At 48.3% G+C, this 25,501-nt stretch overlaps 1 protein-coding gene across 3 annotated transcripts in view; it reads right to left on the bottom strand.

Moving 5' to 3' along the window:
- ryk (receptor like tyrosine kinase) overlaps nucleotides 1-25,501 on the bottom strand; it is a 40,229-nt gene that overhangs the window by 6,405 nt on the left and 8,323 nt on the right. For all 3 annotated transcript variants that reach the window (XR_014637014.1, XR_014637015.1, XM_084473146.1), the window contains exons 2-12: nucleotides 20,344-20,465; nucleotides 19,904-20,003; nucleotides 19,059-19,190; nucleotides 17,680-17,742; nucleotides 16,248-16,389; nucleotides 14,442-14,542; nucleotides 12,318-12,407; nucleotides 9,297-9,422; nucleotides 6,184-6,270; nucleotides 4,278-4,347; nucleotides 2,849-2,981 (exon numbers count right to left, since the gene is read on the bottom strand). Coding sequence is in view for 1 of the 3 variants with exons in the window: in XM_084473146.1 (XP_084329272.1) it covers nucleotides 2,849-2,981; nucleotides 4,278-4,347; nucleotides 6,184-6,270; nucleotides 9,297-9,422; nucleotides 12,318-12,407; nucleotides 14,442-14,542; nucleotides 16,248-16,389; nucleotides 17,680-17,742; nucleotides 19,059-19,190; nucleotides 19,904-20,003; nucleotides 20,344-20,465 (1,166 nt within the window). In the remaining 2 variants the exon portion in view is untranslated. The remainder of the gene's footprint in view (nucleotides 1-2,848; nucleotides 2,982-4,277; nucleotides 4,348-6,183; nucleotides 6,271-9,296; nucleotides 9,423-12,317; nucleotides 12,408-14,441; nucleotides 14,543-16,247; nucleotides 16,390-17,679; nucleotides 17,743-19,058; nucleotides 19,191-19,903; nucleotides 20,004-20,343; nucleotides 20,466-25,501) is intronic.

Here is a 25,501-nt window from a genome sequence, read left to right as displayed (position 1 = left end):
GTGTGTGCGATGAATCCCCCTGTTTTCATTCTTCTGTGCAGAAGGACGACATGCAAACGAGTCAGAAGTGAGGTCAAAGGTGTGTTTCACGTGCGTTGTGGTGCAAATTGTTTTCCACTTGCCTCAATGCTCTGAGTTAGAGGGAATCTATTACACAAGACCGGAGCTCAGGTATGACTGACACACACACTTTTTGTTATGTAGTGCTTGGGGCAGGGCCAGAGGAGGTCATGTGCAGCTGTCAGCATGACGAGGTCCAGGCTTAACAACAAGAGGAGCAGGAGACGGGCCCCCAGGGCCTCTGTGAACCTGCAGGAGGCGGGCCCCCAGGGCCTCTCTGAACCGGCTATCCTCCTCGGCAGCCGAGCGTTGCACCCTGACGCCTCAGTGAACCTTTTTCTAAGAAGCTTGACTTAGCTCACATAGACATCCTGCTGGGGGCCCTGGGGTGACACACACACACACACACACACACACACACACACACACACACACACACACACACACACACACACACACACACACACACACACACACACACACACACACACACACACACACACACACACTTTGTGTGGTAGGTGTGGCATTCTGCTTGTGTACACCTCCCGTTCTTCTTATGCAACACCATGGTTGGCTGAGGAGTCTTCGCCGGCGGTGATTTATGAGGTATTCTGAGTGCCCGCCTCTTCTCTGATACGGCGTCTACTCCAGCCAATACTCGTCATCCTAATCCCCAAAATCAGTCAAGAGAAAAGCTCAACTGATATCAGCATACAAAGGCAGGGCGCTCTGTGTGTGTGTCTGGAGCTACGCAGGGCCTGCAGCCATCGTGGAGATGGTGAGGAGGTTCCTCAAGCGATCCTGGAGAGGAGGTCTAGAAGCGATCGCTGTGAGGAAGGGAGGAGGTGAGGAGGTTCTTGAAGTGTTTGTGGGGAGAAGGTGAGGAGGTTCTTGAAGTTGAAGCGATCACGGTGAGGAGTTGAGGAGGTTCTTGAAGTGATCACGGTGAGGAGGTTCTTGAAGCGTTGTGGCGAGGAGATGAGGAGGTTCTTGAAGCATTGTGGGGAGGAGCTGAGGAGGTTCTTGAAGCGTTGTGGCGAGGAGATGAGGAAGTTCTTGAAGCGTGGGGAGGAGGTGAGGAGGTTCTTGAAGCGATCACGGTGAGGAGCTGAGGAGGTTCTTGAAGCGTTGAGGGGAGAAGGTGAGGAGGTTCTTGAAGTTGAATCGATCACAGTGAGGAGGTGAGTAGGTTCATGAAGCCATCATGGAGAAGTGGCGACGAGGTTCATGAAGCCATCATAGAGATGAGGTACTTGAAGCAATTGTGGTGAGGAGGTTCATAAAGTGATTGTGGTGAGGAGGTTCTTGAGATCATCTAGGTGAAAGTATTTCATGGGGAGGACTGGCCGTTATGTCAGGCGTTCAGCCACAACCTCCAGATATCCACCAGATGTTCTGTTTCAGTATCTGCCAAACGCTAATGCTAGTAATTATGTCTTCCAAAAAACACCCCCCATGCCAACACACACACACACACACACCAGTGCCAACCGCTTGAAGGTTTGAATGAGTGTCCGTCAGTGTCTTCACGTGCCAGAAAAACAATGAGAAGAGTGCATGAATGATTGAGTGAGTGGGTGTTGTTAATTGTTAATCAGTCTCCAGGAGACACATGTAGGAGTTAACGAGCGCGTGAATAAATTAATGAGTGTCTGTATCTTCCGATTCCAAGACCACGATGAGAGTGAGCAAAAGTGAGTGAGATGAGTGAGTGAGAGGGTGATTGTTCATCAGCCTCCAGGAGACATGTGAGGAGTTAATGAGTGAGAGGGTCGGTATCTTCAGATTCCAAGACCACAATGAGTGAGTGAAAGAATGAATTAATGAGCGAGTGAGAGGGTGATTGTTAACCAGACTCCAGGTGGCAGGAGATGGAGAGGAGTCTCACCTCACACTCAAACAGAGCTCTGATTGTTGCCAGCGGAGACAAGCTTCGTCTTGCGACGGGAAGCGGACTCTTTCAAACACCTTCCCACAGCGGCTCGCATCTGTGGGCCCTATTGTCCGCGTGTGCGTACGTCTGCTGGCAGACGCAGCGGTTGTATCTCCCGCACACCGTGCCAAACACACACAAGACACCCCGGGGGAAGCAAAGATAGCGGAGCCATTGTGTTCCATCGCACATCAGAACACCACCCCCCCCCCTCTGCCCAGAGCCTGTCGTCTGCAGGACTGCCTCCATACAGCCCATAATAACAAGGCTCACCCGCCGTTTATTGATCAATTGGAGCCGAATGTCAAAATGCCTGCAACCATTTCTGCAGGAGTCTGAACAGGGAGACTGATTACACAACGATGAGCCAGCTAATGTGTTGAAGGGTCTCGATCTAATGGCCCGCCGTGGGGCCGTGGAGATGGGTAATGTTGGGTTCTCGTGGTCGGGCTGTTGACTTTGGAGATTGGAAGCCTAGCTTCAAAAGGTGTTTGTGTGTTCTATATAGGGTAGCTACGGTAGCATCATGCTAACTATTACCACATGAACCACCAACACACTGAAAGAGACATGCTTACGTCATACAGCTTTTTAGCTGCTATTTCAACATTTTAAAAAGAAGGTAAACAAGCTTGATCCTAATTAGATTAATGCTCATAAACCAAAACAAAAGTGTACTTGACAGAGAAGGTAAGCATTGAAGAAGAAGTGAGAAGCTAAGAGATAGCGGTAGCTCACCTGGGAGTCGTTTGCATCCACTAAATCTTACACTGGTGCAAGAAAAGCTGGATGTTGCTTCCAGGTAAGCAGTGCAGAAGCTATATGATAAGAAGCTAACTAGCGGTAGCTCACCTGGGGGTTGTTAGCCTCCGCTAGCTTGCACTGGCGCAGGAAGAGCTTGAGGTTTCCCCAGGCCATGAAGGGCAGCAGCACCATGGGCGTCTCCCCGTCCTCCGTGCACACCTGGCTGATGGGCAACAGATTCCTGGAGGAAAACACAAAACAAATAGAAATGAAGACATTATATATGATGTCTTATCCATATAAATGATGTCTAATAGATTGTGTTTAAATGGTGTTATGTTTCTTAGTGCTAAGAACATACAACACATTTAGTGTAGTGGCTCTCAACCAGTGTAGCCTCATGTCATTAAGACACACTTTCAACGCGCAAAAAACGTGGCCCAGCATAAGAGACAGCGAGGGCCAACCCTTCACCAGGAGAGAGACAGCGAGGGCCAACACTTAAGCAGGAAAGACACAGCAGAGGGAACCTTTGGTTTGTTTGTGAAGGTGCAGTGTTTCCACCGACTGTTCACCATGCACTCCAGACGGTGTGACTACGCTCAGCGCCGACTGGAGCTCTGAGCTCTGACTGGATTCCAGGGAGGTGTGAGACGGGGAAAGTGTTGATGGGAAGGCGGCGATGCCGGTGGTGCTGGGAAGGGGACTGTGGTGTCGGTGGGGCTAGGAAGGGCGTAGGTTGTGAGACACTGACCACTGCCAGACAGGGGAAAGAGGAAGGGACTGAGACTCTGCCCCACGTCTCCTCTCCAGGATGCAGTGATTCACATGCTGGCAGCGCCATCGCCAATCCCACCCGGGGTCATGACCTCTGACCGAAAAAACTAGCCGCTTCAAATCACCTCACCGACATGATCTCACTGACTTCCCGTGCCACATACATGGAAAACAAATTTCCACGTTGAACCTCAACGAATGATTTGAAGAATCATGAACTATATTTCCCAGAAGTGATAGGGTGGTATATTCCACCCATCACTGTCTGCTGCTGTACTGGTCTTCTAGCACCTCCATGAGCACACATTCTAGTCTGAGAGCATTCCATGGAAGGGGCTTCACTTGGGACAAGGGGATTCGCTGTAGGCTTCAGCCTAAGAGGAGGTAGCGGTCTCCAGAAGATACACCCAGCTCTCGTCTGGAACGCTTAGCTCAGCATGCCTGTTACGCAAGCTCAACCTCTGTTGTATGAGTTATTTCACTCATTGCGGCTTATTTTGCACTTCTATGTGACTTAACATCCACTCACCCATCATGAGATACGTTGTGGTGAGGGGCCTCGAAAATCAGGTTTCAATCCCTTCAGCATTCAGAAGGACCCTGTGTTATACTCTGCTTCTGATATACTAAACACTCAAAAGCCCAGAGGTGATATACCTAGGCAGGTGAGGTTCCTGGCCAGGTGAGGTACATGGTCAGGTGAAGTACATGGCCAGGTGAGGTACCTGGCCAGGTGAAGTACCTGAGCGTCCTGACTCACCTGTGGTGGAGCCCCCGCAGCTTGCAGCTCTCAGTCAGCATCATGGTGACCTGGACCTCTGATGCGTTATCTAAACCCCAGGTAGAAAATGTAGAAAGAGGTTACACACACACACACACACGTCAGCTAACAAAGGAGCGCATGGTGAAACCCTCATACACACAATGGCCCAGCTCACCACGCACACAGCAACCCCCACATCCAGGATATACAAGCACAAAAGCAATAATACACACACACACTACCACAACACTCCTCAGGTTACACACACACTACACAAACCCGCAGAACCCCCAGGTTACAAACTAAGTACACACCAACCCACAGAGGAAGAAAGAAAATGTGTGATGGTTCAGTTGGTGTCAAAGCCGCCACACAGCCTCCTATAGCAGTAAGCCATTAATTACCTTCTCCACACACACACACACACGCACACGCACGCACACGCACACACACACACACACACACACACGCACGCGCTGGTACTGATCTCCCTGGTTCTTAATCTGTGGCCGCAGTCTGGCTGCAGTTGGCTCACCTAGCATGCCACGGGAGCAATCATTGTTGCTCCAACAGGAAGTGGGGGGTCTGAGGCTGGCATGAGGCCGCCGTCCACCGCACCCTGCGCAAACACCGGGAGCCGGGGGGGGGGGGGGGGGCGCGGTGGGGGGCAGAGGTCAGCCGTCATGGCAACCCGATGAAAGGTAAGAACAATGTCGCTGAGAGACCCGCCCCTGCCGGGAACCGTTGAGCCTTCTTTACTTGGCGTCGGACCGACGGCGCGAGAAGGGCGTGTGAATCGGGTTCCCCTCCCGGACAGCGGTTCGTGTCCTGAATCACCGCCACCGACCGTGTTTGTCAAGATTTGTCAGCTCTGAATTTTAAACAGTCACGATTTACGAAGTCTGTGCAAGTCGGAGTCGGAGCGCGTCCCGTCTCTCTCCCTCCTCCCTCCCCGCCTCGTCCCGTCAGGGGGAGGGGGGGGGGGGGGGGGTCGAGGACATGCATGGGGGGTGTGTGGGTCATCAGTGGCACTTAATGTACACACTTATTGTACGTTGTACACCCTTGCACTTAAAAATAGTACTTGGCATCGTGAAGCATCTTATCCTAGATGTCTTTGTTGTAGACAGAGAAGGGAACATCCTTACTGTACCGACAGCGATATATTGTTTCTCTTCTGACAAATGTACTTACTATGAGTCTCTTTGGATAAAAGCGTCTGCTAAATGCCCTAAATGTAAATGTAAATCAGCAGGATCCATGTGGGTTGAAGACCTCTGCCTGCAGATCGACTTTGATCAGAGCTGCCGGCGTGTCTCTGGCACGCCCGTGTTAAATTACCACTGCGGCCGTCACAGTGCAAAGGTAGCGTCAGGTTCCCCTCCCTGCCAGCCGGGCGGTGAGGGCAGGACCCAAGCCAACAAAGACTGATCGCTAATAAATCCAGAGAGGTAAAACGCTTATTGTGGTACAAAACAGTATCTGTGTTCTGTAATCTAACCCAGCAGACAGTGGGTTGAACTTGACAAAACAAACCACAAATCATCCATCCACATCCTTGAATGAGGTATAAACATATCTCATAGCTGGCTCCAGGAGCAGCAAAGTGAAATTCTCTGGCGAGCTCAGAGCTCTTGTCAGAGTGTGGAGAGAGGGGGGTGAGAGAGGCAGAGAGGGAGGGAAGGAGAGAGGGAAGATGAGAGGCAGGGAGGGAGAGATACACAGAGAGAGAGAGAGAGAGAGAGAGAGAGAGAGAGAGAGAGAGAGAGAGAGAGAGAGAGAGAGAGAGAGAGAGAGAGAGAGAGAGAGAGAGAGAGAGAGAGAGAGAGAGAGAGAGAGAGAGAAAGAGGCAGGGAGAGAGGGAGGCAGAGAGGGAGGCAGAGAGGGAGAGTAGGGAGCATACCTTTCACCGTCTTCACAAAGACCTGCTTCTCTTTGGTTGGGTCCTTCTCGTCCAGGAGGAGGCCATGGAAGATGCGGCCAAATGTTCCTGAGGCAGAGGAGCGAGACCAAGAGGTTATTTAGGAGGAGGATGAGCAGCCAGACCCAAATGTCAGTGATGTTCACCGGAGCCACGTCTGGGTCTCGCCCAGGCAAATATGCCTGGGCGAGGTTTACGGCTCCCAGAGCCCTATCCATCGCGGCCAGACCTGTCACCAATGAGTGCCAGACCAGGACTGATTACCTGGAACACTGAAGAGCTTCCTGAACCTTCCTCGGGTTCAAGAGCTCAGTAGCCGGTCGCTGGTGATGTCATTACCTTGTCAATACCCCTAACCTACCTGATCAATTCCCCCAAGACTGCATCCCCTAGCAACTAGTGAACTACCCACAACTAGTCCAAACCCCACACGTAGCTAGTCCTATCCCCACTCATAGCTGGTCATAACCCCTTCACAATACCTAGTCAACACTCCAAACATACCTTGTCACAACCCCTAACAATACTAGTCAACTCCCCTAACATACCTAGTCAACACCCTACATAAACCTGGTCTTAACCCCTATGGGGTAGGTTAACTAGTCCACACTGCTAGTCATAACCCCTAACACAAATCATCAACATGTTGACTGGGTATGTTAACTAGTCCACACCGCTAGTCATAACCCCCAACACAAATCGTCAACATGTTGACTGGGTATGTTAACTAGTCCACACTGCTAGTCATAACCCCTAACCTACCTCGTCAACATGTTGACTGGGCATGTTAACTAGTCCACAACACTAGTCATAACCCCTAACATAGTAGGTCACCTCCCCTTACGTACACTCATATAATTGGTCCCGTCTTGTATTCATCTCTGCTGTATTGATGTTTTGATTCGAGCACAAAGGCAGATTTCCACAGATCGAGGGGAGGTGTGTGGAGACACATCAGCGCTGCTGGGCTCCAGGGGCGCAGCGAGCAGAGCTGAACTCTCCTTTGTCTAAACTGCCGTCAAGTTGCTTCAGGGACCGCAGGGGAATTAACGATCTGCTGGCAGTGAGACGCCATTAAGCAAAATAAACTATCAACGTAAACTCTCAAAGGAAAAAAAAAAGAGGCGGCTGAACGCGGGCCCCGGGGCCAACAGGGGCTCCGTGTTCAGACACGCGCCCAGGAATGGCTGCTCCACCGACCGCCTGCCTCCGTCCTCAGTGGTGCGGCGCCGACCTGCACCGACATGCCCGGGCCCCGCTGCACAGGAACATCCAGCTCCCCAATGCACACCTGCACACCCTCCTCTCCCTCGTCTTCAACCTCATCCTCCTCCTCCTTCTCGCCCTCCTCACCTTCCTCGCCCTCCTCCCTCTCCTCACCTGCTCACCCTCCAACCCCTCCCTCCTCACCCGTGTCACCATCCTCTCCCTCCTCCTCATCCTCTTCCTCTCCCTCCTCAACCCCGCTCTCTCCCTCCTCACCCACGTCACCGGGGCTCGTTGAGCGATCTGAGTGGCAGCACAAGGTGTGGGAACTACAGGCAGGTGGCTTGCTGACGCAAATTGACACATACAGCAGGAATTTAATGAACAACAAGCAAATGCTACAGACGTGCCGGAGTTACAACACGCAGGTGTTTATGTACGTTCCTGGAAATGCCTTATATGTTTACAGATGTCGGTCGTGTTTCTGCTCGGGTTATTGACCCGACACGATGCCTCACTGTTGCGCTGTCAAGTAAGCCGCTGCACTAGCGGTCTTCACTCAAGCAGAAAGTGCCAAATAAAAAGATGATTCACGATTTGATTGCATAAATATATCAAAGCTACTGCGAGTCTGGACTACAGGGGAGAGTTCAGGGGACAATAAAATACTGCACACACACTTCAATTTTATTATAGGATGGAGAAATAGATAGATACAGATACGCACCCCCCCACACCCCCCCACTACCCTGTCCTCTGTTCCTGTATGTTTTGTTATGTACGGACTGGTTGATGGCTGGTTGATCTCACACCTTCGCCGCTTTGTTCCCCCCCCCAGTCTAGCAAGGGTCTGTGTCTAGCCCCCCCCCCCCCCCCTCCCCTGTTGCAGGTCTTGTGTTTATATGTTGTAAATGTACTGACTATGTGCTTATGTTACTGAGGTGTTTTTTTCCTGTCCCCTCACTGTACCCATAGGAGCATAGTCTGGGGGTTGTCCTATTTTTTTGGCCTCCCCTCTCCTCATGATGTGTTATGCTGTATTTTCCAATGGAATTTCCCCCCGGGGATCAATAAAGTATACCTAAACCTAGAAATTAATCAGATTTCCTTTGTCAGATTTATGCAGATTCCAGAGAATGACCCTGGACTATTATTTTATTGAGTTATGACTATTGTCAAAGAATTTGGTTTACGTACATGATCATCCCACCTATTGTCGAACAAAAGCCACATTGAAAAGATGATATGTTTTTGTAACTACAAACACACCTGGTGTATAAACAACATTTGATCCAGATTTACCCCATCAAACTCAGAAGCTAATTAATGTGTAGAAACATTCTGGTTTCCTCGCGGCTGACAGGAACAACACGGTGGAAACAGCCTTCTGTTCAGATACCTCTGCTATTATGTTTGGCAGCGGCTCAATGTCTACACACGGCTGCTCTGTGGTTGTGCTGTCACTTGGGCTGTTGTGAAATGCAGTGCATGCGTGCGTGTGAGAGAGGGAAAAGCGTGTTTTTGAGAGGATGTACGTGCTTGTGCGTCGTGTGTTAGAGTGTGTGTGTGTGTGTACAAGCGTGACTGTTTTTGTACGAACATGATTGTGGGTTTATACGAGCGGGACTGTGTATGTGTACGAGCGTGACTATGTTTGTACATGCACGTTTGTGAGTGTGTTTGTAAGAGCACGTGTATGCGTGTGTGTAATCAAGCGAGTGTGTACCTGTGCGTGCTTGTGTGTGTACAAGCGTGAATGAGTGAGGTTTTTGAGAGGGTGTGTATGACCCTATGTTAGCGTGCATGGGTTGGTGAGAACATGTGTGCGCGTGCATTTGTGCGTGCAAGTGTGTCTGTGTTAGAGTCTGTGCGTGTGTTTCCAGGGTTACCTTCGTGCAGGACGTCCCGCAGTGTGACCCTCTCCCTGGAGATGGCGATGTCCTTGACCTTGGCCTTGGCCTCCATCAAGGTCACGCTGCGGAGGTCGTTCTTCTCGATGCGCAGCGACGGGTAGCCTGCACACACACACACACACACACACTAGGAGTTACCACGTCACTACACACACACACACATTAGGAGCCATCACGTCACCACACACACACTCACATATCTGGTGTGACCACACAAACACACCAGGAGGAACCACACACACATCAGGAGTTAGCACACAAACACACCAGGAGGAACCACACACACATCAGGAGGAACCACACACACATCAGGAGGAACCACACACACATCAGGAGTTAGCACACAAACACACCAGGAGGAACCACACACACAAACACACCAGGAGGAACCACACACACAAACATCAGGAGGAACCACACACACAAACATCAGGAGGAACCACACACACAAACATCAGGAGGAACCACACACACACACACACACACACACACACACACACACACACACACACACACACACACACACACACACACACACACACACACACACACACACACACACACACACACACACACACACACACACTGTAGTCTGCCAAAAGGATTTTCTTGCCATTAATGTCACCTGGTGACCCCTGGTTCATAACCATGTTCAAAGGAAGATTGTCATTGACGTGACCCTCCTCAACCAGAAGCTCACGCCCCCCACCCCCACCCCCAGGAGGGACCACCGGCCCGCGTGATGCCAGGACCGGGAGCTGCAAGTAACCAACCGCAACAGCGGTGCCGTAGAGACCCCCAGCGTAGCTAGAGACGGAGGTTTACATCAGCCTGCCACTGAGCAACCGTGGGGATGCCCCCAGCTGTGCATGAGTGTGTGTGTGAGGCACGAACCTCCATCACACACACACACGGCGAGCCCCTTGCCTGTAAACACACACACCGCCTCTGTACACAAGCCGCCAGAGAAGAGCGATAGCTCTCGCTCGCAGGCTGGGTGGTTGGTCTGACGTTTAGCGGTGGAAGAGACAGTAGGTTCCCCACCGGTGGAGTACAGTATAGAGATCTAACATAGGGGGAGGTGCCGAGGTTAAACAAGAAGACTTGAAGGCTTATTTCACAGATCTTCACCGCTGCACTGATGAACAGTACTCATCTTCGACCAATTTCAATGATATTCTTTCAATCGTTTGTTCTTTCGTTCCGTTTGTTTAACGAGAATTAGACTACTCTGAAAGGAGAAATAAATTGTAATGTCATGTTTCAGTAGATAGCGCTTTGTACTTATTCTTCTATAATCGATGGGTCGGTTTACCCAAAGTGGACATGATTATGTTTTTATTTTTAATTTCTTAATTTTTTTAAATACACCACAAATCCAAACTGACAGCATTCCTTTGTCCTTCCGGCCAGAGCCAGATATCCTATCATATCTCAAAGACCCAGCGGGCCGTGAATTGGCCTCAGAGTAATTAATCATTAATATCTACACAGGCGTGGTCATTTCCAGTTTCAGCCATGATTAATTGTGAACCCAGGGCTGTGGTTAATCCTGTTTACTGACCACAGAGCAGCTCTGTTCCATTACCACCACTGTCTCTGTGAGCGGGATCATTGGGGCGTGGAGAGACAAGCTATGGTTTCCTAGTCACCTCCTGGTCCTGACTGCTCGGGCAGTCGAAGCAGAAAAGTCACAGCAGGGGTTCTTAAAGAGTCATTGAACCCCAAACCATGTATTATATGATCGTAAACATAGTAATCTATGCCTTTGTATCACTGTTACTGAAATAAGTCCCCAATTTAGAGAATAAGGGGTTAAATCCTATGTTTTTGCCGTTCTCCACAAAACACGTTACTCTTTGCTGAACGCAGGTGGCGTTCTGTTCATGACCTAGGGGGACCGACGGCGCGGTGTGTGTGGACGTGTGGAGCTCTGTCTGGGCAGCGGTGGACTGCGGTGTCCGTGAGAAAGTTGGGCTTTTTTTGAGAGTTTTGGTCTAAAGACCAAAACATTTATTTTTATAAATCACATCATGTTCAAACTCAATCTGAATCAGTGGCTCACTGGCTCTTTAAATCACGGGTCAGGACCCCAAATCGGGTCTCGATCCAGTTGGAAGCGGGTCATGGTCTGACAATGACCAGAACCCCTGTTCACAAAAGGATGATGGATTTGGGGGTACTGAGTTAGCAGAGTGTGCAGTTTGATCCCAGAGACACACTGAATTTAAAGATCTGAATCTGAATATGAGGTTATATGAGGAAGTTTAAGAACCCCCAAGTCCACAAACGGAGAACTAAACAGTTCTGGTTGTAGAACACAGCTCACTGCTGCCATCTGGTGGCCAATACAAGTTGAGATGAGCTTCAACCACAGCTTCCTAAAATACACATACGCAAGAATAAGCGATTAAAAGGTAGGACGTGCAGTGATGACTTGAATGATGTGATGGTAATGGTGAGAAGACATGAAACAAGAGGGAATGAATGGAACCACGAGGCGATGGAACCGTACTGCTGCAGTAAACTCTAGGGATAAGCTAGCTGTGGTGCTGAAGTCAATGCTAGGAAGAGGCTTGTTGGGCTACTACAGCTAATGCTAGCATAAAGAGTTTTGCCTCACATGACTAACAAGACAAAACAAATTATTTGCCTGGGCGAAATGAAGATATTGTGTTTCATTGACTAGTAGTACTAACAGTGATAAATTGCCAAACAAGACAGAGAAGCCAGCCAATAGATACATTAGAAATACAAGCTTTGTATGCATCCACATTCTTGCCGAGATGAATCCCATTTGTCCGGACATGTGTGCTTTTATAAGGCTAGTGTGTGAGTTATCCTACGACTTCTGGAATAACACAGAGCTCTGGTCCCTACTACCGCTAGGTTTAGGTAACGCTAGGCTAGCCAGACTGTGCTAAGCTAGGCTAGCCAGACCATGCTATGCTGCAGAGGGTACCTTCCCCTCCGTTAGAAACCACAAGTGAAACTTACTTTTGGTTTCGTGGGCGGGGGCCCCGGGGTTGGGGTAGGAGGAGGATGCGGCGGCAAGCTGAAGGATGGGTGCAGAACCGGGGTGGTTGTCTGATGGAGAGAGAGAAGGTGGAGGATAGAGAGGGATGGAGAGAGAGGGGGGTGAAGAGAAGGTGGAGGAGAGGGAGGGATGGAGAGAGAGGGGGGTGAAGAGAGGGTTGGAGGAGAGAGAGAGAGATGGAAAGAGGAGGTGGAGGAGAGAGAAGGGTGAAGAGGGTTGGAGGACAGAGAGGGAAGGAGAGAGGAGTGGAGGAGAGAATGAAAGGAGTGTAGGATAGAGAGGGATGGAGAGAGGGTGGAGGAGCAAGAGTGAGGAGTGGAGGGGAAAGAGAAAGAAAGGAGTGGAGGAGAGAGTGAAAGAGATAAAGAGAAAGACAGACAGAGACAGACAGACAGGGAGAGAGAGGGGTATGCTCAATGGAATGCTCGCCATCATTACAATATGACCTCATCTAATGGAAGCCTGATTGCAGATTGGTTTGAGATACGCTGGTCAGCTGACATCCATTACAGTAGAAATGCTCAGATGAGCAAACCCACCGCATGAAGGGTAGACTGACCCATATAAAGGGTTTGGTCCCAGGGGTAGACACACAGTGCTGGATACAAACACATGGACCCAACAGCCACAGACAGATGCTTGGAGGTGTGACTTTATGGACATTAGTGACAGTGGCATGTGTTCACCCCTAGATGGCGACAATGTTACAACATAAAGACAAAAAAATAACTGTATTGTTAATAATTTTGTAAATACAAAAAAGTGCATAGTAAGTGAGAATATGTGCTTGATAATAGTCAAGAAAATAATTAGATCTCCATTTAATATAGGTTGACAAGAACATGAAAGATTAATCGTTCAAACAGTGTGTTGCCATCCAGGACGTTTACGTTTTTCGGTTAAAACAAAGCTAATTCATCAAATTAATATTTCACAGAAACCGCTGGCTGTAGAAAAACCCTGAGGGATCTATGAGGACTACCTAGTTTAAAGATTTCCAAACATAATCAAAAGGCCCCTAGATGATCGATGGATAGATAGATAGATAGATTGATAACTTTATTTCCATGTCAACACAGTTGATTGGAATTTGTCTTAGTTCCACACAGGTTAAAATAAGGCAATACATCAGCCTAACAGCCAACCAGGGGGCTGCACCAACTGTGGATGGATCCGCCCACTTTGGCTGCTACACAGGGAATGTTCAAACGCCTTATTATGGTTTATCAGCAACACACCTGGGGGTATAACAGCAGCCCTTTAAGAAACCTCTGAGTATCATTTATTTTTACACTGAGTATAATTTAAAAGCAGTAGGATTAAGATGCATTGCATATTGAAACAGGACGTTCTGGGGCGGGACCATGCAAAATGATGCCCGTGATTGGACCAGCATACATATGTCAGTTACAGAAGTATATATAAATATAAAGTCATTTAAATAACAGGCGAGTACAATGGGACTGGTTGTGAGTGCGTGACAGTCTGCCAGGCAGGCGCAACAACGTCCTGACCTGGTATCACAACCTGCTGCCTCCACTTATGCTCACAGCCTCATTCTCACAATCACCCCATTGAAACTTTAGCATGCCGTGCACCTGCCTTGCTCAGGGGACACCGGGTTCAACACTGGTCTGTCTATATGAATCGCTTTCAGAGCAGGAGGTTTAAGCATGTCTTTAGAGGTTTTGTACTAGCGGTTAGTAGCTAGCTAGGTACCGATCTTTCTTGGTTTTGCTTGCTCCCTGCCTTCAGAGTTCTGTTTACTTAACTTACCTTAGAACTCTACAACGCCAGAGAGCAACGCGAGAACCATCTAGAGCTGTTTTCAGATCAAATAATATATCAAGCCTAATGCAGCAATTAGGTATTTGTAAATATTAGGTATTAAACAAGTACAATATTAGTCTCATTTAATTAATACCCCATTTTGCTCCAACATGAACCAATGTGACTCAGCTCACACCAACATATGCACCATGTGAACGTGTGGAGGGGTGACAAAAAGGTCAGAGGTCAGAGGTGGGAGGCGGAGTTCAAAGGAAAGGCTGGGAGAAAGAGGGTGGAGGGGGTAAAGGTCTTACTGGTGACGGAGGCTGCGTTGTTGGGGGTGTCCGCCCTCAGGTACTGGGTAGTCTGGGTGGAGGGCTGGGAGAGACCCTGGGAACTCCCGCTGTCACTCACACTGTGGGAGACAGAGGGGAGGAGGGGGAGAGAGACATACAGATATTATGAGCAGATGAAGCCGGTACACAGTTTAGTATCTCCGGCCACTTTCACTTTGCCAACACAGCTGGTGTTGCTCCAACACACTCTGAGTGGGATAAGGTCAGAGTGATGCCAGTGATTTTTGGTGCCTTACAAGCACCATTGGTCGCCGAACCAATAAATGGACACTGAGCTTGGATAAAAGCTACAGTACAGTTCAGTATATCACAGTACTGTACACTTGTGTCTCTACTATAGCAGGAGAAGAACAATAGCTGCAGGGACATAAATGTGGATTGACATCAGATTTGTTTCGTACAGCCCCCCCCTTCTCAGCCAATCACAGATCTGCGTCACAAGCTGCCATTTTTTTTTGTTGGCAACTTAATTCACCTTCCGAGAACTCGGACCAGCCAGTGGTCTTCAATTGCTTTGTCTGACACTATTCTTGTGACCCAACCTATTAATTGATAATTCTTCTAGGTACTAATAAATGTTCGGTCCTGTTCTCCTTGTCACTTTACGCTTGGAGATCAATCACATCTCACTTTCTTCCCTGTGATGTTATCGCATTTTTTTTAGGGATAAAGTTTATCGTAAACAAACTATCGGTAAGTTTATCTTAAAACGTTCGTGGAATGCATAAAGTTAGTGTTTTGTTATTATACATGTTTTATGGTGAGGAGACAAACTGCAGAAGCTGGTGGTTTGACCGACAGTAGACCCAGCCAGTGTTGTTATTTTCCTTGTGGGGGTGACCTGTTCCTTTAAAAGGACATCCACCTACAATGGGAACCCAGCCAACTCTGCACTTACCATCACAGCCCCGTCGACGTTTAAAGAGCTTGTATCCTAGCATCCTCGCAAGTGACCTCATCAAAAGTCACTTTACGAGAAAAATCTAAAACTAAATTCGGAGCCACTTCATTGTTCCTTCAGCGTTTCATTGGCTTACATTTCTGTGACATCACATTTAACTGTTTGTGTTTTTTATGTGTATGAGTTTATGTGCGGACGTCTGAACTTGCGTCTTCAGATCTGGGAACATTTTATAGGATGCAAACTATGAAGATACACCCCACCAAGAAAACCATGGGAGCAGAACGTCGCATCATAGCTGAACTGACTGACTACTGCCTTCTTGAGGGTGAATCATCAGTGATTAGTAAGACGACTAAATGGACAGAAGCTCATGGTTCCCCTCACTGAATGCATTCCTCTCTGTCAGGCCTCAGCTCTTCCTGGGGTTAGTTTGGCTGTTGGACGACGTATCCACCTAAACCAGTCTGCCAAGTACGAGGCCCCAGTCTCCACGCTAGCTGTCGCTTCGTAATCCCTGAGATTTAGAGTAAGTGGGTCTGTCCCGGTCTGTATATAAACACCATCTCAGCAGCGCCCTCCTATCTCTGCATCCATCCCCCTTTCTCACTCCATCCGTCCATCTCCTACCCCTCTCCCCCACCCTTCTGCTCCCCCTCCCCCTTCTCCTCCCCCCCACCCCTCTCTCTACCCTCTCCTCCTCCCTCTCTCAGCCCCTCTTTCGCTCCCCTCTCCTTTCTCTCACCCCCTCTCTCTCCCCTCTCTTGGTCCCTCTCTCCTTCCTCTCACCACCCTCTCTCCCCTCTCCTCTGTCACCCCTCACCCCTCTCTCTCCCCCCCTTCTCTGTCTGTGCTCCACCCACCTGTCCTCCATCTCCACCCTCTTCATGCTGTGCAGGTGGAGGATGGCCAGGATGATGGCCACCAGGAAAATCACGATACAGCAGACGCTGACGCTGATGTAGAACACCCGGGTGGAGGTGGTGGGGGTGCTGATCCCTTCCACTAGGGGAGGGGGGAGAAGGTCAGAGGACAAAAGGTCAGCCACAACGGTTTGAAATAACGTTCACTCAAACTTTCTTTGATCCAGGAAATAAATATTGAGGAGTCCTCATTTACAGTGCTGACGAGATACTATTCTAAATACAATGCTGTTAAAAATACAAAAACTAAAACTGAAAAAACTGAAAAAGTGATTGAAAGCACAGAAAGATCAGGTCTTTCAATTGGTTTATGTGGCAAGGTGCTTTTCAAGTTGAACAAAGCCTCGAACCGAGCATAGTAGCACATCTGGCTCAAGGGGCATGCAGGTAGACTGTGCACATTGGGTTTCAAACCCAGAACTTTTCAGCTTGGACTAAATACCTGATCAATCATTACTAATACATAATCCATAAATTGAAGTCACTGATAATACAATCTGAAGCTAAGGGACTAATAGTCGATTATAGGAAAGCTGTATAATTCCAGAACCAGCCACCAAGGAGAGGAAGGGAGAGGGGAGGAGAAAAAGGGAGAGGAGAGGAAGGGAGAGGGGAAGGAGAAAAAGGGAGAGGAGAGGAAGGGAGAGGAGAGGAGAGAAAAGGGAGAGGAGAGAAGGAGGGGAATGATAGTGGGGAGGGATGGGGTTAAAGAGGAGAGCTGGGGAGAACTAGAGGGGAGAGACGTGAGGGAAGAAGAGGGGAGGGACGAGAGAGATAATGAGGGAAAGAGAAAGAGATAGAAGAAAGGTACCCTCCCCCCGGACCACTCTCCCCTCCACTTAATGGAGCCCCTCTGAAAGACCGGCAGCTCTGTCTTCAGTGTCTGCTGAGCGGTCCTCGGACCACTAAGAGCTCCAGGGGCCCCGGGCTCTGCAGGGCCACCCAGGCAGAAGAGAGAGGAGCTCCAGCAGGGACCACTAATGGAGCCATAATGCCCAGGCCCGGAGCATCACAATGGGCTGGTCTCTCTCTCTCCATCGGTCTCCCCCCATCCACTCTACCTCTCTCCCTCTCCCCCCATCGGTCTCCCCCCCACTACTCTACCTCTCTGCACTTTCCCAGCGTGTGAATCAGACACACTCAGAGCCACAGAAGAGGAGGTATGGTGTTCAAACTCTACTCTGCTGATCCTGCCTTCTTATCGTCCTATCTGTCTGAGGCCCACCAACGCCACGCCTGACAGGAGCAGCACTGAAGGACGAGAGAGAGGGGGGGAGAGAGGGAGACAGAGAGCAAGAGAGAGAGAGAGAGAACGAGGGAGAGAGTGAGAGGGAGAGCGAGAGAGAGAGAGAGAGAGAGAGAGAAAACTTACATTCAGGTCTTTGAAGGGTAGCATTGTTGGAGAGGGTAGGGATTTTTGGGTCAGAGTCTATTCCTGAGAGAGCGAGAGAGAGAGATTAGATGCAAGGACTGGTAGCAGTACAATGATGGACTCTGTTCAGACCATCAGATATCCAAGTAGGACCTGAACCCATGGAAGGAAAAAGGTTCAACCTGATGCATTCTGGGATGCCGCTGAACTACTTTGGTAGAGGCTGCTTTTAAAGCTTAATTCCAATTAATGTGTTATTCAATCCATTGGATACTATATTATTGCATCAGTTCAGGATGAACCGACAGAACAGCTCTTAAGAGCTGTAAGACCGCAGAACTTCAACGGACAATACGTTGTTTTTTCATTGGTCAAGGCATGAACTCAAATGTAAACTACAGGACCCTACAGTGTGGTTTACTGAAGAGTCTTGTTGTACATCACAAGACAACACTTACGAACAGGAGGAACCCATTGTGAGCCAGAACAAAAACAGATTCAAGCCAGCTGCGTATGACACAGTTCACTCCCCAGTTCACATGTAGTTCATCAACCGATACAAGGAGTGACTGTGAATAACGCAGCTGTGCACTTTATGCAAATCTCCTCCACCAATAACATCTCACATCCTTAATGTGCGAGAGTCCCGCCCAACCACGCGGTCCCAGCCAGAGTAGTGTTCACCCACGACAAACTTTACCGTCGCCACCCCCTCCATGTGGTTCATAAAACACAAACACCATTTATTCAGCTGGGCTAATTTGACTCATGTGCTCAGAATAGAGCAGGTTATGAATTCTCCGCTGGGAGTCTGTTGGTCGCATATAATTAACTGGGGGGGGTTGTAAATAGACACCATTGTTGGTGTCGTTTCCTGGTTTTAACCCAAGCGTGGAAATACAGCACGGTGAATGGCTGATTATCTTCGTCTGGGTGAGAACACGTGCTAAGAGAGACTGGCACACACACTGTCGTTGGAATGACTCAAGTTATAGCACAGTTAACACTTATGTTTTGATCTAAATAAACTCAAAAAAGATAGTATGGAAGCAATTTAATTTGTCGTTTATCATTGACCCTCACAATTGGTTCTATGAACATCTTTACTGTACCGACAGTGATATATTGTTTCTCTTTCTTCTGACAAATGTACTTATTGTAAGTCACTTTGGATAAAAGCGTCTGATAAATGCCCTTATTGTAAATGCAAATGTGAAATTGTAAAGGCTGTATTTAAAAGACTTTCCAAACGTTTGATGCGGATGATCAATTTGATGAAAAATGCATTCATAGTGAGCAAGTGGTTCCACTCCTCAACAACCCCTCCTTGTCTGGTGTGTTCTGGGTGCCGGAGGTGAGGTAAGGTGAGGTTAACTTACGTTTGTAGCAGATTTTCCTCCTCTTGAAGTTGAGCACTGTGAAGTTGGAGGCCTGGATGGTGAGGTTCAGCTGCACCGTGAGCACCGCCTCCCCGTCCACCTTACCGGAGCAGAACAGGTCCACGCGGAACACTGCACACACAGTAATGTAGAGAGACCCAAGCAGTTATGTAGAGCGACACACATTCATCCAGAGAGACACACACAGTAATGTAGAGACACACATGAATATAGATAGACAGAGATGCGCGCACGCGCACACACACACACACACACACACACACACACACACACACACACACACACACACACACACACACACACACACACACACATGAAGAGCGACAGCATAGAGCGACTCCCAGAACACACACAGTATTATTAGTCCAATGGACCAACAGAGGTGAACTTCATTAGTCTGCTAATCTGAGCCCTCTCACAGATGACATAGCGCTCCCTTGTCCAGGATGCTGTTCTGGACCCATCTAACGGACCAGGCCCTCACATTAACACCAGCAGCCACGCCTAGACCCCTGCTCTGGGAGCCCTGTGTATAGAGGGCTCTCCAGGGCCCCCCAGGTACACCAGAGGCCCCATGAGGTGACTTCCTGTAAGGGGGGGGCCAGGAAGCAGGGTGTGGGCCAAGCGACCCTCCACTCGCTCCTCCTGGCTGCACTTAACATCTCCTAGTGGCTACCTCTAGAACTGAGGGCCCATGTTCAGCATACTGAACCTAGCTTCAGGACCATCATGCTGGACCAGGAGGTCTTTAGGACATCCCTGCTTCTACTGAGTATGCTCCCCCTGGCTGACCAGGAACCTTTATGAACCTGGGTTCTACATACCAGAGGAAACCTTGGGCACCTCTCCCAGGTTGGAGATGTTGCTCTTGGGCTGGTTCATGGCGGCGGGGTTCTCCACCTGGAAGCCCAGCCGGTAGTCCGCCTGAGGGACCACAACACAACACATTCATGAAGACGTTTGTGGACCAGCTGTTTCAGCAGCCGATACAGCCACAGAAAACACTGAGAAAAAAACATTGAGAATGATTCGGTCAAACAGCCTGTTGGCTGGCCTTTACTCTCATATGCCAAGAACAGTAAACACAGTGGATTTATATTAGAATAAAGGTGTGTGATGATAAAGGTGTAATGTAATGTGTGCTGCGAGTCTATGTCATGCGATACTAAATAGTGGGGTGTAATGTAATGCGAGTGATGTAATGTCTTGTGATTTAGCATGATGTAATGTTTTATGATGTAACATGATGTAACGTAGTGCCTACCTTGGTCTTGGAGTACCAGGTGAAGTGCAGGCTGTTGGTGTCGCTGGGCACGGGCATGATGAAGGAGAGAGCGAAGTGGCTGACCACGTTGTCCCGCACGTAGTAGAGCTCCGCGTCCAGCCCTGCCAGGGAACACGTGGCGATTAGTAAATTGACTGTATAAAGCGCTTATCTAACCAGTGGCCACTCAAAGCGCTGCACAATACTGCCCAACATTCACCCAATCATACACACAGTCACACACCGACGTCGGTGTCAACCATGCAGGGCGACAACCAGCTCGCCGGGAGCAGTCAGGATGAGGCATCTTGCTCAGGGACATCTCGACACTAGGAGGATCCGGGAATCTAACTAGTAACCATCCGGTTACCAGCCAACCGAATGCCTTACTACTGGTTTAAAAAGGCACAGCCTGGGTACTGATCAGGGATGTTTTTAAAGTGTCTAGTCTGGTGATAACATAAAAAACAGCTCTGCGCAAGTATTGAACAGATGGGACTAGACCCCTTAACCCTGTGGCTTTACAGAAACATGGAGGCACGTTGTGACCGTACAAGATGTACTGTTCTTTTTTAGCAACATTATTAGATGTGTAATGAATGTTCGCAATTACCGGTACAGCGTTTACTCCATACCGTTTAGACTCCACCACTCTCCCCTCCCTTTGAGTGTAAACCTTTTAATTGGCTCATTTGTAAAGTGGTCGACCACCACCAGGAATGACGAGGTTCAGAGCCACGACAAAGGACTTGCTCTCCACAGACGGGCTCCTTTCAGGAGGAGAATGAGAGCAGGGCCAGAGAAAGCCTCACTCTGCCACATGAAAGACAGCACTAGTGTCCCCGAGTTCCCGACCAATGACAAAGGCTTCTCCATCTGCTAGCACTTGTGGCGTTTGCAGCCCGGGAGAAGAGGAAGAAACTCACCAAAACCAAGAAGGACACTCTGCTTTAATAACTTGAAACGCAGGCGAATGACTTGAAAGCAGGGCAGTAGACCTTTTCCAGGTTCTATTTGTGTTGTCCATTCATAAGCTGCCCCACCAGGGTATACTCTGTACCGGTCAGACCCTGTGCTGAGTGACCAGGTGATGGATGCAAGCACAGAGAAGAACATCCTAGCGTAGTAGAATGGGGACCATATTCACTGTTCTGATCATTAGGAAGTTGGAGATGGATAAGGTGAGGGTCCGGTGAGGACAAGTTGAGCATGATCATGTCTTTGATCATGCTCCATGCTAAATTTTGATCATGTTCTTTTCTTGATTGTTCTCAGTCTCACTTTACAGTTGCTTTGATTGTATAAAAAGTGTATTCGAAATTCCAAATGACTAAATGGAAATATAAATGTCTCTGAGGACCACGGTGTCAGATCGACCGTAACAGGATCCCACCAAAAAGGTTGCAGAAACAAAATCAACCAGGTCTTTCCATGGAGTGGAAGAGGGCAGCGGAGTTGACGAAGGGCTGAACGTGTGAGGTTATAAAGGCAGGACCCCCCCCCCCACGGGGGCCTGGGGCAGGGTCTCTGTCTGGCGGTCCATCCCTCTCCCAGAATCAGGTTGGGAGAGGGGGGAGGAATGCGCCCCAGGGTGTGGGGTGGTAAGCTGACAGGCCCACAGACACACCTCCACAGACAGGGCCAATTAGACCGCAGCTCCACAGGTAGGGCTGGCTGGATGGAGATCACAGCAGGCACGGGGGGGTTTTAGACGTATCATTTACATTTACATTTAGCAGACGCTTTTATCCAAAGCGACTTACAATAAGTACATTAGTCAGAAGAAGGAGAAACAACAATATATCGCTGTCGGTACAGTAAGGATGTGTTTAGAACCAAGTGCCAAGCACTAGCAATCGCTAGGTTAACCCATTCCCTGTATACAACAAAGATAGCTAGTAAGCTAGGATAAGAGATATGAGATAGGATAAGTATCACATTAGCTTGAGGATCAGCCTGGACATGGTGGGATGTCACTGGTTCATCCTAGCCTCCCAGACTGAGACTGTACCAGTGATTAAGGGCTATACAAATAAAATGTAATTGAAATTGAAGGCCTCCCCACAATTTTAAAGGGCATACATACCTTCACATCCTAACTAATTCAAACAATTTATTTCATGAATCAAACATACCACTCAAAGACGACAAGCACACAATGACATTGTCGGAAGCACAGCACTGAGACTGGGTTTAGACCCTGTATTAAAAATACCTCTCTGTGCGTCCAACTCTAACCGGGGGGCTAAAAATACAGGTGTTAACGCATGGAGGACAGACGTACGGACGCCTGTATGGTACGGACACCCGTCGCAGGGTAATTATGACAGCTGTGTGCGGCGGCCATGAGGTTGTTCACACGTTACATGAGAAGGGCTGGCGTGAGGATCACTGGCATAAAGCCGTATATATGGAGAGACCGGGATCGCCACATGATACCAGAGCTTTTCTGGATTTTCTGGATATTAAAGGCCTTGTGAATGTGATAAAATGTGAAGTGATATGATCTTCTTGTAATACAAAGCAGAGTGAATTTCATAATCGGCTTGGTACACATATCTAGAACATGGATAACGACGTCACCGATTTGTGATAACATGGAGTCAATCACGCTCCTGTCAACACCCATCCTCTACCGGAGGTCTCTTGAGCAATCAGGGAGAGCTGCCAGACATTTAAATGATCCTGGAATTAGCTGCAAAAAGACTCAAAACTGCTGTCTGTCTCTCTGTGCAATTCTACTGGGAATGCTCAAAGAAACTGGGGAAAGGAGGGAGAGAGGGAGGGAGGGAGTCTATCTATCGGTCTGTTGTTCCGTCTTGGTGCACTTGCAAGCAGGCGTTGTGTTTGCTCACGACGTGGACATGCTGGTTAGCTCATGGCAGAATGATTCATGCTAGCTTAAAGGAAAACCTCAGGATTTTTAACCTGGCAACCTAATTTTCCAATCGTTTTCTTGGGGAATGGGATAGGACCAGTAATGAGCCAAAACGCTGCTGCCTTAATTCACAAAAACAGGCTGCGATCCAACAGCCCCCTGTCAAAATACATCATTATGGAAAGGTCCCCACACAGAGGAAAACAACTTGGTTTTTTTTAAATTTCACTTGATAACGTCTGTTTGTTATTGCGTCCCACCAAGTCCCGCTCAACTAAATAAGCAATTGATATTATTCTTGTACCAAAAATATTAATTTATATATTTGCAACAAAAGATCGATACTTGAGAAAAGATGACACACATAATAGCCAAGTGTTCCTTTAAATATTAAAAAGAATGGAACTTGGCGTCTGTATATTTTATAAATTTACATTTATAAATACAATTACCATGCAAAATATCAGCATGCTATGACCTACGTTTTTATCCCCACACCTAGTATGATACTATCTCTAGTGAACCCATTCCGACTGTACTGTAGATCAGATAACCAGATGCACATGAGTTATTTGTTGCTGAAGGTGATAAACATAGTACCGGCTGAAAGCACCCAAGATAAACACAAGAAGTGTCGCTAGCTAACATAGCTACAGGCTAGTGGCTCTTATTGTGAGGGGGGGGGGGTTGGGCAGAGAAGAGAAGCTTCTTAAAAGGGGACACACACACACACACACACACACACACACACACACACACACACACACACACACACACACACACACACACACACACACACACACACACACACTTTTATTACTCTTCACAAGACTCACTTCAGTCGGTAGAGTGCTCATATAATTATAAAGCCTCACTTCAAAGCCTAGAGGACTGAAGAGAGAACATGTTTCTATCACAGGGAGTGGGTCATATCAGAGAAGAATATAAATACCCTTTCTAGGTCAGAAGCACCATGTTGTTTCACAGCGCCACATCCATTTGATGTGGGCTGTGTTGTCAAACAGGATTTTCTTTAGAATCGTTTAATCTGAAGACACAAACATAACCCTGGAAACCATTGTGATGGGCTGGGAGAGAGTGGCTTGTTCTGATTAAACTCAGGATTAGATAACTTACTGGCAGTATATGACTACAACCTCCTCCATGCAAATAAACTACAGCAGCTACACAGAATAATTCATGTCGTTTAATATGCTCAATTATAAAAGAGTATACAATATAGAGTAGAACAAATCTATGGCTAATTGTATAAAGTAAAGCAAGTAAAATAAGAGATATTGTATATTAAATAGAAGAGATAAGGATATGTATATATCCTAGTATATATTGGAACAAAATAAAGTACAATATAGTATTACAAAGTTCTGTGACAGAGTAGTGTATAATAAAGTATATAATATAGGGTATAACAGGATATAAGAGTATAATTAGTACTCCAAAGTTATATAGTAAAGTATAAACAAGTTAATAACGGGGTAAGTCATAGAGTGTGTGAGTACAATAGTGAATATATAATACCATAGTAGAGTTTATAATGGAGTGTAAGAGGGTAAACATGCAGTGAGCGCTGGCTCGTGTTGCAGGCTTTGTAGCCGCAGAACAAAAAGGTATCCATGTCCAGGTAGGAGGGGCCGACCAGGTGCTACACAGACCGGACTGTTGTTCTCCCCGTCTGTCGTGGTTCCTACCTCGGGCCCCGGGCCCTCTACCTCTGTACCACTGTGGCCCCTACCTCTACACACCAAGGGCCCCTACCTTTAAACCAAGAGCCCCTATCTCAACAGATCAAGGGCCCCTACCTCTACACCAAGAGCCCCAACGTCTACACCAAAGGCCCCAACCTCTACACCAAGGGCCCCTACCCCTTCCATGGGGACCCTTACACTACAGGGGCCTCGTTCTCCCCCGGGGGGCCCAACCTCTCTCCAGGGGCCACCACTGTGGAGGCCACAATAGATAGAATGGTGGCTGTGGCCCCTCGCTAGATAATTGACTGCATTAACCTAGGAGGGCGACTTTGTTCAAGAGGGAAACCCCGACCAGATGTAACGGGAGGGAGGGAGGGAGGGAGGCTGGATAATGACTCACAGACTATCATGTCGTCGTGGGTAACAGCGGGGGAACACCAAAGATGTAACCCTACCGAGACACAGATAAGTATGTACCTTTAAGCTTGATCCAACAAATACCATCAACATGGCAGCTAGCTGGCTCAACGGCAACATGCTACTGAGCTTACCATGGAGACATGGTAATGTT

This window comes from Micromesistius poutassou, assembly GCF_964030765.1.
Source record: "Micromesistius poutassou genome assembly, chromosome: 9".
Lineage (NCBI taxonomy): Eukaryota > Metazoa > Chordata > Actinopteri > Gadiformes > Gadidae > Micromesistius > Micromesistius poutassou.
Note: the sequence above shows the minus strand (reverse complement) of the source record. Positions and strands in the feature narration are given on the sequence as shown.